The sequence below is a fragment of the Haliaeetus albicilla genome, chromosome 14 (genome assembly GCF_947461875.1).
Source record: "Haliaeetus albicilla chromosome 14, bHalAlb1.1, whole genome shotgun sequence".
Classification (NCBI taxonomy): Eukaryota; Metazoa; Chordata; class Aves; order Accipitriformes; family Accipitridae; genus Haliaeetus; species Haliaeetus albicilla.
Window position 1 is genome coordinate 21,034,162 of NC_091496.1, and position 12,023 is coordinate 21,046,184.

Sequence of the window (12,023 nt, forward strand, 5' to 3'; positions counted from 1 at the left end):
CGTGACCTTGGTTTGTGACGTGAAAAGTCTGTTCAGCAGAGGAAGAGGAAAAGTGAGGTATCAATTATTATCAACATTGTTATGAACACTTTCTCACACTAACAGGCAGTTACATGGGAAAAAAGACTTCTAGTGAGTAACTGCTCTTTGTGGTGTTAACAAACACACCATTCAGGCCTCAGGTTTTCAGACAATTTTTATGTTCTACCTTTCTTTCAAGTTACCTTGCCCTTGCTTTCCAAATAACTCATTTTTGTCTCGGAGAGATGCAGCTCTGACTTCTGAAAGACAGAAGGGCTCCCTTTCTCCTCTCTCTACCGCTTTTCAGCCATGCAGTGGAGGGTTTTCTCTACAGCTTCGGGCTTTCTTATTCATTTTCTCTCTAGGGCAGCCCTTCTTTTGTCACAAGCTAAGAGATGATCCTGTAGTCATTACCCAAGCAACATTCCCCTTGAAATGATTGGGATTTTTGGACAAGTACTGCAGAATTGGGTCCTATGCCACCAAGAGCACTTTGGCTAGGAGTTGTCAGGGAAATTATGATATACAGCTATTAGAGCCAGTTGAGTGGATCACCACAACAAGCACTAGACTGGGGAACAGTGTGTCTTTAAAATGCACTCGAAATTCATGGGGACTGACCAAGATTTCCAAGATCAATTGCTGAAGTTTTCTTTTAAGAATATTGGAATACTATATTTTAAATTATGAGTAGCGGTAGAAATATCCTAGAGATGACAATGAAGCTCGTGCCTGTTGAAGAGGCTCAAAATGACAGAGAAATTGGGAAATCATAGATCCTGAGATAAAACAATAAATGCAATTATGATCTCTCAACTCATTTGCATTACTTTTTCTTGCTGCAACTTTTTTTCTTCATGCATAGCTGTAAAGTGTCGTTATTTATTAGCTATTCTGAAATGTTTCATGTATTTTCTCATTTGCAAATGTACCTGTGAAGCTGGTTAAAAAGTAGGGCATACTGTTGAGACGTGTAAAAATATTCATGAATTAAGTTCTGATCTTTGTAAGATTCCGAGTGATCCGAATTCTTCCACTTCATCAGGACCTGAGGTACTCTGTACCTTTCAAGCAAGTGCTCAGCACCTGATTTGAAAAAGAGCCGCCTAAAATAATTTACATGCAAGGTTAAAAACAGCAGGATTTGTCAGCTTTCCTTGGAATTTGTTGCAGAAGTTATAAGTTAGAAACTAAGGGGTCTGCTTGATCGTACAGAGTAGAGAAAATGAAGTTTGTTATTACTCATATCCTTTCTTCAGCAGCAACATCTCTCTTCCCCCAGCCCCAAGCGGTTGTGCATATTCCCTCACTTACGCTGGGTCGTTATCAGAGAGATCAGTTTATTGATTTGAGTATCAGTGCACCAGGGAAAGGAAGGGATGGTGTGAGGGAGGATCGGTTTAGCTGATGGTGGCTTGGAGAAAAGGTCAGTAGCCCCATAGCCTCACCATCATGAGAAAGTCTGTCACTACTTCTATTGATTAGGTCAAATCTGCATTAAAAAGTGTTTTGCCAGTAGCAAAAGGGGCACTGCCAATAAATTTTATATTGGTTCAGCAAGCAGACTGAAACCTCTTTTTGTTAACTCATGAGCATTAGGCTGATGAAATCCAAAGTATTTTAAAATCAGTTGTACTTTTTAGATGATTTATGAAAAATGCTTGTTTCTAAAAATGGTGATTTGATGTACTCCACAGTCAGTTTACGCTGGTGTTCAGCTATCGTTCCAGATATAAAGCTCTTCCTTACCACAACTTAATCCGCCTTCCTGTGGATACATTTATCTATTTACCTCTGCTTGGACAATAGACAAGTTACCTCTAGAAAGCTGAGGTTTGTTGTGCTTCTCTATGCTGATGTAAATCTGTATAATATAAGGCTTTTGCTATTACAAAAAAAACCTTGCATGGAGACTGAACACGGGAATGGTTCCTGCCGATTAATGGACATCTTCTCATAGGATGGTCTTGAAAGAGACTGTTCCGTTTCATGACACTGTTAGGTTTGGAAACTTTTGGCAAAAATAAAACCATCTGGGGGATCCCCACTCCAACCTTTTATAGCATATGCTTGTTAACATATTTATATATTTTAACTAGAATAGACTGATATTTGATGTTATGTTTTCCTGTCCTAAAACAAGGGAAGAAGAAAAGTGGAGAGACAAACTTCAATCCTGAAACCAGACCATTCATAATTACCAAAAAAGGTGTTGCAAGCAAAACTTTTTTATTTCCACAAAACACCATTTTTTTTTCGGTAGAACATATATACAAAGAAAATATTCCAACTAGCTATTACTCTATGATTCACAAAAAGATAGAACATTTTTTTCAGAATTCTGCACAGAATGGAGCAAAATACCCTTCAGTTTTCAGTATAATTTTCTGTAATCTTTCATTACTCCTGATTGGAGAGTTAAAGTGACTGCTGAGTCATTAATAGTAAACAAAGAAGCATATTGATCCACAAGATGCTCTGTTGCCTGTGACTTAATTGTAATTTCAAGGTTTAACACAGACTTACCTGAGAGAGTGCCAGTTAAAGTATGCATCTCACTAATTCTCTTACTGGACGAGTATAAGCAGCTTTTTACATAATGGTTTGTGTAGTCCATTAGCAGAGTATTAGCTATAATAGATAACATTCTTACTAAGACCATATTAATTAGAGCTTACACACAGCTAATCTGAGACCTGTACTGAATTTATATTGTTAGGTAAGCATAATGCTTCCATAGGCAAGTAATTTCCTTCATGGTGCTTTTAAAGAAAAGGAAACCCTAGCATCTGAGACATAAATATGCAAATTTTAACAGATATTTGGAAACCACGTAACATTTTTTAAAACTTGAGTGCTCCAGGCCATATTACAAATAATAGTAAGATTATGAGCAGCAAAGGACACAAAAGACTGAATACCTTCCAAACTTATTGGAGCAGAAGGAGTGAGATAGCGAGCTGAGAAAATCTCTGCGGGAATTTCATGGATTTATGTTACTGCTCCTCCTTTTGCCTTGAGTCAGACCCCAGTTCTGGGGTTCGCTAGTGTAACTTCTCTTCAGAAAAAAAAAAAGACTGGTGTGTCTCTATGCTCACATTTTTTATTGATCCATATGAATCCACCAGTTTTGAGACAAACATTCTCTGAAATTAGTTGGTTAGGAATCCTGTCTAAATACAGATTTAAATTTATTTTTAGTTGCATGGGTTTGTGGCCTCCTTATCACTTTGTTAAGCAGTTCTGCAATATAACCAAAGCTTAATATGTCTCTGGTATATGAGCTACCTGAAGGAACCCCTTAGGCAAAAACATATTAAATTTTTAAATCACAGATAACCATGAAACTAAGCAATTGCAAATTTATAAGCATAGCAAACTTCAGTACACTATCAGAAAAACTATGTATTGCAATGAAATTAAAATGCCACCATCTTGACTTCTGCTACCAACAGTAGGATCACTGCTGTTGGTAGAAAAAAATCCACTAACAATAAGCTGATAGGGCCACAATGTTCTGTTATCTAGTGACACCGCTGAGAATTATTGCCCATCTGTGTGCCAGAAGACAAGTGCTTCTCATCGTGACTGAAATGAAGTGGAAGAATGAGGGCTAATATGCTCGTAAATGCTCATGCCAAGAGTCATGTAAGTGGCTGGGGGCTCACTAGGCAGGTTACCTCTGTAACTTCAGATGCAGAGTTGACAACCTTTTGAATTCATACTGCCCTCTCCCATTTTTATTGAAAAGCTATTTTCATATTTGGAGTAGCTTTTCTTTTTTTTTCTTTTTTTTTTCCTTCTTTTTGTAATGGTAGCCTTTCAAACGTTGTGGGATATTTAAGTATTAGCCATACTTCTCTGTATTTAAAAATATCAGTCAGCAGTGTTTTAAAATCTCTCTTCCCAATTTATGCATCATCGTTATTTTTGGAACATATACTTTAATTTCACCAACAGAGGTCAGTAAACCACTGAAAGAGAACCATAAGTGTTTGGCGAGAACACACCCTCGTCAATCTTTCTAACATCTTTCTGATAGTTTTGTTCAAAGGGCTCTTGTTCAGCTGCTTCAGTAAATATAAGCTTAGTTAACTAAAAGAAAAAAAAGAAGAGAGTATATGCTTATGCGCGCAGGAGCATGAGTTTTATTAGGGATATGAGTTACAGAAAATACTACACTGCTAAAAATCTTTTAGCATTAGAATATATTTGAAATACCTGCTATGACGCCAATAGCATACATACATGCATAGGTATGATCATTGCTAAATCAATTTGTCAAGGTTAAAACAGGCTGTGATTTAAATGGTAGTATTTTGACTGATCTGCTGAATTCTACCTTTCAAGCTTTGTGCTATTGAAAACCAACCTAGTGCGGAGAGAGTATGAAGAGGAGGATCCCGGAGAAGTAACATTTAATGATATTAAAATACCAGATTGAAGCGCAGGAGAAACTAAGAGCTGTCACCGACTTGCTCATTTTGGCAGTAACACTCAGCTAATGGAACTATATTAACACATCATTTTCCAACTTTCAACTGTAATGAAAAGCTATTTTTACAAATCATTACTTTCGGTATATGGTGTTTCAGCCACGTGGATTCTATTAGTGTACAGGGGAGTTTCACAACTAAAGCTGCCTGTGCAGTACTGAAAGTGCACCTTTTATGTTGAGCTAATCCCAGAGGGGAGTCAGCACTCGCGCCTGTGTCCTTTTGACCTTTATCCTTTTAATGCATTTTGCCTCAGTAGCAAAAGGTGAAAACCTAGTTTTTATGTTTCAAAACAGACCGCTTCAACAGCAATTCTCTATGAAGCTAAGGAAAGTAACATATGCTCCTGTGGAAACGTTGAAAGTCCCTAGTTCAGCAATCAACAATAGCTTTACAAACGTATTTTTATAATCACTTTTCTGGTAGCCCTTTGAAGCTCACCCGTACGGCCTCGCTACCACCCCTCTCAACAGCTGCGAGCATGCGAAGCCACTGGAGTGGAAGATGTTAATTATCATCAGCTACTGGAATTTCTCCAGGGACCACTTGTGGTTAGAAACATGCTTCCCTAAAGAACTGCACTAGGCGCTGGGATCATCTCTCCTGTAGCTTATCCGAGTCCCTCCGCTTAAGCAAAAGAAATAATCAATTAAAACTCCCTATCTTCACTCTTAAAGTGTTCTTCTCTCAGGACACGATTGTGTGATTTTCCTAAGCAATCTTAACTGTAAAAATCTTTTATTTCTGTGAACAGAGTTCCAACAATAGGCATTTTCATGTATATGTGAGTTTCCCAGGGACTAGGTTTAGCATACATACAGATTTTGACTAAAACTGGAGAAACAAGTCTAAAATGAAATAGGAACAAAACCAGAAAGCATAGAAGACAGACAAATTGATGGACACAACTGCGTGTGGTTTGGTGTTTTTTTTCCCCTATCAAGAGTCATTTGTATTTCCTTTTTATGGCCAAGAAAAAGCTACGCAACCTTCCCCCCACGTCATCAGAAAACCATACACACAAAAATGGTCTTTCCCCTTCTGCTTTACCTCCCGCTATTCAGTGGCATTTTGAGTCTAAACTAGTTAGCATCAGGGGCTTCATGTGATGTCAGCAGGTGAGATATTCCCCACGGGAACCAAAACAATAGTAGATGAGCTGGCAGGAAGATCTCCAGAAAAGGAAATAACAGAAAAGCAAGATTCCAAGCCTAGCCTTTTACTGTGACTACTACAAAGCACCTTTAATGGCCAAATACATCCTTAAATTATACGTTGTAGATCCCTCTGTGGTAGTTAAACCTAGTAATCACTACCACCCCCACAAAAAGACCAAGTCGGGTCAGTCTCTAGCTGCAGAGAAACCAAGATGAACTCAGTAATCTGCAGGACTTGACTCCCAACGTGCTAAGAAGAATGCTGAGGACAGTTCACTTGCCCTTTGCTGTGGATGAGTATGGCACGTTCCCCAGCACTTTATGAAGTGACATAGAGCCTTTTTTGATAACTTACAGGAGCTTAAGAAAAACAGCCACCCTGCTCTCTAAGAATGCTGTCCCTTTCCTGTAAGGGCACAGGAAATCCCCCTCCGCCCCCCGGAGGAAGGGGTAAGCAGGAGGAAGGAAACTGAACCTAATGGAAAGTAAACATGTCAACTGTGAAAACAGTAACGACCAGTAACTACAAAAATCCTTCCCTGCTATACCCAAGGACAATGAGTACTCTGGTATTTCAGTTATTCAGTGTTTACAGAGTTAAACCCCCCACAATCACTGGCCAATTCCCTTCTGTGTACACCATTAGTGCTGTTGTATTGTACACCTTCTCCAGTTCAACATCAAATACAGTGATCGAGATGTAGATACAGTCAAGATGGATTGCTTAATTCTTCCAAAATGGTCACTGCTTAATGGCATAGACCTATTAACTCCGGGTCAGCTGCTGTAGGCCTTTACAAGCCACAGAAAGTAACAGAATAGGTGTTCCCCAGCTGGCATCAAAAGTAATGGTGAAGATAAAAGTGAGCACACAAACACAGAACTGTTATATACAAAAAAAGTTTAATTGAAATACCTGTATAAAAAATATGATCTCCATACATTTCACACTGTTAAACAGAAGAAAAAAAAATCCAAATCCAAGCTGCATAAATGCAACCAGATCACAGAAACACAGCTATTAAAATAAATTAAGGTTTATGACTCTGCCACTCTACCTTCCAGAGCCAATGCACGGAGACTGTACAATGTCAATAATTTAAAACCCTTCCAAACAGCATTACTTTACATTTCTGGTACAATAATACCAGACAAAAGGCATACTGACTAACTTTAAAAAGTCATTCTATTTCCCTTAAATTAGACTTTGTACAACAATTTTCCATCTTCCAACAAAAATTGATAAGGTCAGAAAATTTTTTTCTTTTTTTTCTTTTTTTAAACAAAAGTTGACAGGAATGCAGAAAAAAAGTGCCATGGGCAAACCACTAGAATTCCCATGGGGAGAAGGAGGGGAAAGCACAGTGTTGAATAACTCTAACCAAATAAATTAACCAAATAAATAGCCACAGCTGAAACCTGTGGGAGGTCTTCTAAACTTCAAACAATAAATAACTGTATAGTACATGGGAAAAACCGAGTTTACATAAACACATTATACAGGTATGGAAAAAAAAAAGTAAAGTCCTTGAATATTGCATTGATTGTGCATTCAACATGCCCATACATACTTTAAGACTCGCAGGGTGACAAAAGGCCGGGGGGAGTTGAGAAAGGGGCTTCTCATGCCCAATGGTAGAGATGATAAAAGGAAACATGAATAAATGTTTCTGATAAAAAAGCTGATATACCTGTTCATATTTCTGTGCAGGCTATAGGAATTATTTTGAGCAGCAGAGGTGGGTTGGATTTGGAAAGGGCCAGGGGGCAGGAGTGAAATGTCTGTGTTCAAGTATTCCATCACCAGTGGATGGGACTACTTCATTCAATCACCGAACATGTTCTCCAATGCATCATAGGAGCTGCTTCCTCCAGCACTGAGTCTAAAGGGAGCAAATTCCTATAATGAACTGGATCTTCTTTGGACATACACAGCTCAAAAAAGAAAGTCCCACTGAAGCAGCTTTCAAAAAGGCACTCAAAAGCAAATAAAATCTAGTCCAGGCTCTATGAGAGCAAAAAAGTTTACCATGTATTCAAGAGGTCACTGCTTTCTTAATAAGGTCAGTCTGTGACTAAGTACTGGCCTGCAACTCCCAAACATCAGCGTTTCCAAAGGAAATCTCTCATTCCAAAGCAGAAACCAGCAAAGGGGGAAAATAAAATCAAGTCCCTCAGACAAAGATTCAACTACAGAATAATGAATGCATTTTTCTAGCCCCTCCTACGTATTGGCAGCAGCACTGTGGTCTTTCTGCTTGTAGCTCCCCTCCCAGTGCGAGGTCCTTAGTAATTCACAGACTCTCATTACTTGAACTTGTGCTAGATACATCAGTATCAAGGGTCCGTAGCCTTATGTCACAGTCCTCAGACTTCACTACTTCAGATTTGTGCATCCATTGATGGTCAAAAATTTGCTCAAGTGTTGGTCTGTCTGAAGGCCTCAGTGAAAGGCACCATTTGATCAGCTGTTGACATTCTGTAACAAACAAACAACAAAGCAATTTTAGACTGGGAAAGGAAAAAGACGATCCTGAATAAAAAGTATCCACACGTACAAGCTCAAATGTACAGGGCTATTTAAAAAAATAGAAAAAAGAAAAAAGAAAAAAAGCCCCATGTGACCCCTATACAACTCACCAGGTGAAATTCTTCTCCTGAAGTATAATCGTCCCCTCAAGATTTCTTCATCTTGCTCAAAAGGGATGTCTCCGCAAACCATATCGTACAGCAGAACTCCCAGAGACCACACTGTTGCTGACCTCCCATGGTATCTGTGGTATCTGATCCACTCTGGAGGGCTGTATACTCTCGTTCCTAAAAGCAGGGAGGGGGGAAAAAAAAAAAAAAATGAGTCAAGGTTTAGTGTTTCCCCATTGTTCAGATCCTTTTAGCAGGGCTGAATTAGATTCGTAAACTTGTCATTTGCAAGTGGAAAAAAAAAACCAAACAAAACAAAACGTCTCTTATGAGCCAAAGCCATTAGCGGTGTAATTTCAGGTCATCAGCAGGGTTACACCATCAACAAACTTGGCCCATCCGGTTGCGCTATTTTGTGGCGAGGAGGAACACAGCCCCATCAGCTGACTGTTTACTGAGGCGAGCTCCCTTTCACTGACCACGTGGCGTCTGCAGCATCACACCAAAAATAGACACAAAAGGACAAAGGGGGCTGCCGGGGAGGAGAAGAGCGGGCGGAGAGAAGGTGAAACTCCGGGCTGCCCCTATTACGCGGGGCTAAGCTGCTTTACCCAATTCCGCAAGGGGGTAAACAGAATAGGGCCGCTTACAATTTCTACGTTTTTAAGGTGTCGTGTCCCCCCCCGGGCTTCTCTGCGGCAGGTTTTCCCAACCCGCACCCCCCCCCCCCCCATGCCCGCGGGCTCCGTGGATACCAAACAAAACGGGGAATTCGTGATGCTGAGGGTCACGTGCGGCGGGGCTTCGGGTTTCACAACAAACAGATGTGAGTGCGGCAGCTGGGGGGGCGGGAAGAGTCCCCCATTACATCAGTCACGGTCCAAGGGCAGGGGGAAATACTCTCCCCTCCTGTCACACACGGGCATCTTTTCAGCTTTCCCATCCCTAAAGCGTCGAGCCCGGCCCCGAAGCTCGGATCGAGGCATTGCGAGGGAGCGCGCTTGTCCCCATCGCTTTAAATCTGCAATGCGGGATTTCCAGGACACCGGCAGAAAGGGAGGGGGGTGGGGGGGAGCTACCGCTTCAAGTTAAAAAAAGCACCGCATATAAAAACTGCATATCCACACACGGAAACATCCGACACTGGCGAAGCCTGCATGTAAACAGATCGCCCTCTAGGAAAAAAAAAAAGCCAAGCCCAAACGCTTTTTCCAAGACAGGGAAACATAAACTGCTGCGTCACTGCCTGGAATCGCTCCTTCCCTACGCAACCGAACACCCCCGAGCCGCTTCGGGCCAAAGGTTTCCGTTACCGACAGACCCGACACGAGCCCCGGCGGCAGAGGGGCCGCCCGCCAGAACGGGGTGTGCGGCAGCTGCCGGGGGGGGTGGGGGGCATCGCCCCGGGCGGGGCGCGGGCAGGGCACGTACCGTCGAAATCGGTGTAGACCGTGTCCTTGAGGAGGGCCCCCGAGCCGAAGTCGATGAGCTTCAGCTCGCCCGTCCGGAGGTCGACCAGCAGGTTCTCGTCCTTGATGTCCCGGTGCACCACGCCGCAGCCGTAGCAGTGGCGCACCGCCTCCAGCACCTGCCGGAAGAACCCGCGGGCCGTCTCCTCGTCCAGGGCGCCCTTCTCCGTGATGAAGTCGAAGAGGTCCTTCACCAGCTCGGGCCGCTCCATGATGATCAGGTACCCGTCGGGCCGCTCGTACCAGTCCAGCAGCTTGATGACCCCTCTGAAGCCGGAGCCCACCTTCTTCAGGAGGACGATCTCCAGGGGCACCATGACGCCGCTCTGGGCACACAAGGGGGGGGGGGGGGGGGGGGGCGCGGGTCAGCGCGGCGGGAGGGGAGGGGGGAGGAGGGGCGGGCGGGGAGGAGGGCGCGGCCGGCGGGCCCCCTCCGCCGCTGCCGCAGTCCGAGGGGCGGGCGCGGCGCTGCGGCGGCGAACCCCCGCCAAATTCCCCCCCCCCCCCCCCCGCCCCGACGCAGAGGCCGCGCCAGCGGGGCGGGCCCCGCCGCCCCACACAATAGCCCCGCCGCGGCGGAGCCCCCGCGGCCGCCCCGGGTACTTACAATCGTGCCCCACTCGGTCACCCTCTCCTTCACCACATGCTTCACGGCGACCTGCGGAGCGGGGAGGAAAGCGGGCGCCGTGAGCGGCGGGGCGGGCGCAGCCTGCGCCCCCGGCGCGGAGGGCAGGGCCGGGCCGCGCCCGCAGCCTCCCGCTCCCGCCCGCCGCCCCCCCCCCCCCCCCGGGAAGGGCCGTCCCGCGCCTCACCGGCAAGCCGTCGGCGATCCTGCTGCCCGCGTAGACGGTGCCGAAGCCCCCGCTGCCCAGCACGGAGCCCACCTGGTAGACTTTATCGAACGGCTCCTTCTCCACTTTCACTGCGGAAACGAGAGGGAAAACACACGGCGTTAGCGTCCGCAGCCGCGCCGCGCTCCGCCAAAAATTCAAAAAGATAAAAATCAATGATAATAATAAAAGCCCCCAAACGCTCTGCCCGCTGGACGCGTGTTATGTGCGCTGCCCCAGTCCTGCCCAAGGCTTCCTTGTTATTATTTTTTTAAAAATTGTCTTCTTCAATTGAAAAAAGAAAAAAAAAAGGGGAGAAAAGCGCACCCCGAAGTTGCGGGGGCTGCCAGGCGCCGGTCAGAGGGGCCGGCCCGCGCCCCGCCCGGCGCGCTGAGCCCGTCGTAGGTGGGGGGACACCGCAGCCCCTGCGCCGGCCCCGCCGTACCTGGCTGGAGGATCTTCACCGGCAAGTGGTCCATGCTGGTGGGGCTGCAGATGTGAGCCAGCGAGCCGAACTTGGAGAGCAACATCTTCCGAGGGGGGGGCACGGCGAGTCCCCCGCGGCGGCGGCGCCGGCGTCCTCCCGGCTCGGCGCTCGGCGGATGGGCGCTCCTCTCCCCGGAGCCGGCTGGCGGCGGCGGGCCGCCGGGACCTTCCGCGCCGCTCCTTCCCCGGCCGGCAGCGGGCACCGGCGGAGTCCGCGGGGGCGCCCCGCCGGCACGGATCCCCGCGGCGGCCGCGCCGAGTCCTGCGGCGAGAGGCAGCCGCTGCCGCCGCTCTCCCTCCTCCAACCGGCGAGAGCCGCGCGGGGCCGCGCGGGCAGAGCCGAGACGGAGCCGGTGCCGGAGCCCGCCGCGGAGGCAGGCGGGTTCGGGGGCTGCGGGGCCGCGCCTGGAGCCCGCCCCTGCGGGGGCCGCCGCGGCGGGGAGCGGGCTGGACGCCGCAGTGGAGCCGTGGCGGGCAGCAGGAGCCGCGCCGCCGCCGTGCCTGCCCGCGCGCTTCTGAGCCGGCGGCGCCGCCGAGCCGCCTCTTAACTCCCAATATTTTGGTGCGGGCAGAGCGCGGCGAGCGCGCCGAGGATATCCCTCCGCGGGGGAGGGGGAAACACCTCTCCCCGCCGCCCCAGCGGCCCCCTCCCCTCCGCGCCCGGGCGCCCGCGGTGCGGCGGCCGGGACTGCAGCCTCCCGCCCCGCCCCGCCCCATCGGGCGGGCGGGCGGGCGGGGGGGCGGGGGGGCTGGGAACTACTTATTTGTAGTAACCGACGCGCAGAGTTACAGACTGTCTGAGGAACGCATCACGCATTAGCGGCGGAAAAAAAAAAAAAAAAGAGGGCGGGGTGTGTGGGGGAGATTCTCCTATTTGCGTTAACATTTCCGCGCGGCCAATCGCCGGGCGCCTTTTCAAAGGAC

The 12,023-nt window shown here is 46.9% G+C and overlaps 1 protein-coding gene across 1 annotated transcript; it reads right to left on the bottom strand.

Moving 5' to 3' along the window:
• Nucleotides 1–6,560: 6,560 nt before the first annotated feature.
• PIM3 (Pim-3 proto-oncogene, serine/threonine kinase) lies at nucleotides 6,561–11,723 on the bottom strand. The gene is made up of 6 exons (XM_069801934.1): nucleotides 11,059–11,723; nucleotides 10,596–10,705; nucleotides 10,391–10,441; nucleotides 9,746–10,109; nucleotides 8,315–8,491; nucleotides 6,561–8,153 (listed from the first exon to the last, which is right to left on the bottom strand). Exons 1-6 carry the CDS (start codon nucleotides 11,141–11,143, stop codon nucleotides 7,969–7,971), a joined length of 972 nt encoding a protein of 323 aa, XP_069658035.1. The 5' UTR covers nucleotides 11,144–11,723; the 3' UTR covers nucleotides 6,561–7,968.
• Between the last annotated feature and the right edge of the window lie 300 nt (nucleotides 11,724–12,023).

Excerpts from the sequence above, each read along its gene's own strand:
- PIM3 (XM_069801934.1), bottom strand. The coding sequence starts at position 11,143 with ATGTTGCTCTCCAAGTTCGGCTCGCTGGCTCACATCTGCAGCCCCACC. Across the intron at positions 10,706-11,058 it reads GGTGAAGATCCTCCAGCCAG|TGAAAGTGGAGAAGGAGCCG; the intron begins GTACGGCGGGGC and ends TCGTTTCCGCAG. Across the intron at positions 8,492-9,745 it reads GGTCTACACCGATTTCGACG|GAACGAGAGTATACAGCCCT; the intron begins GTACGTGCCCTG and ends CCCTGCTTTTAG.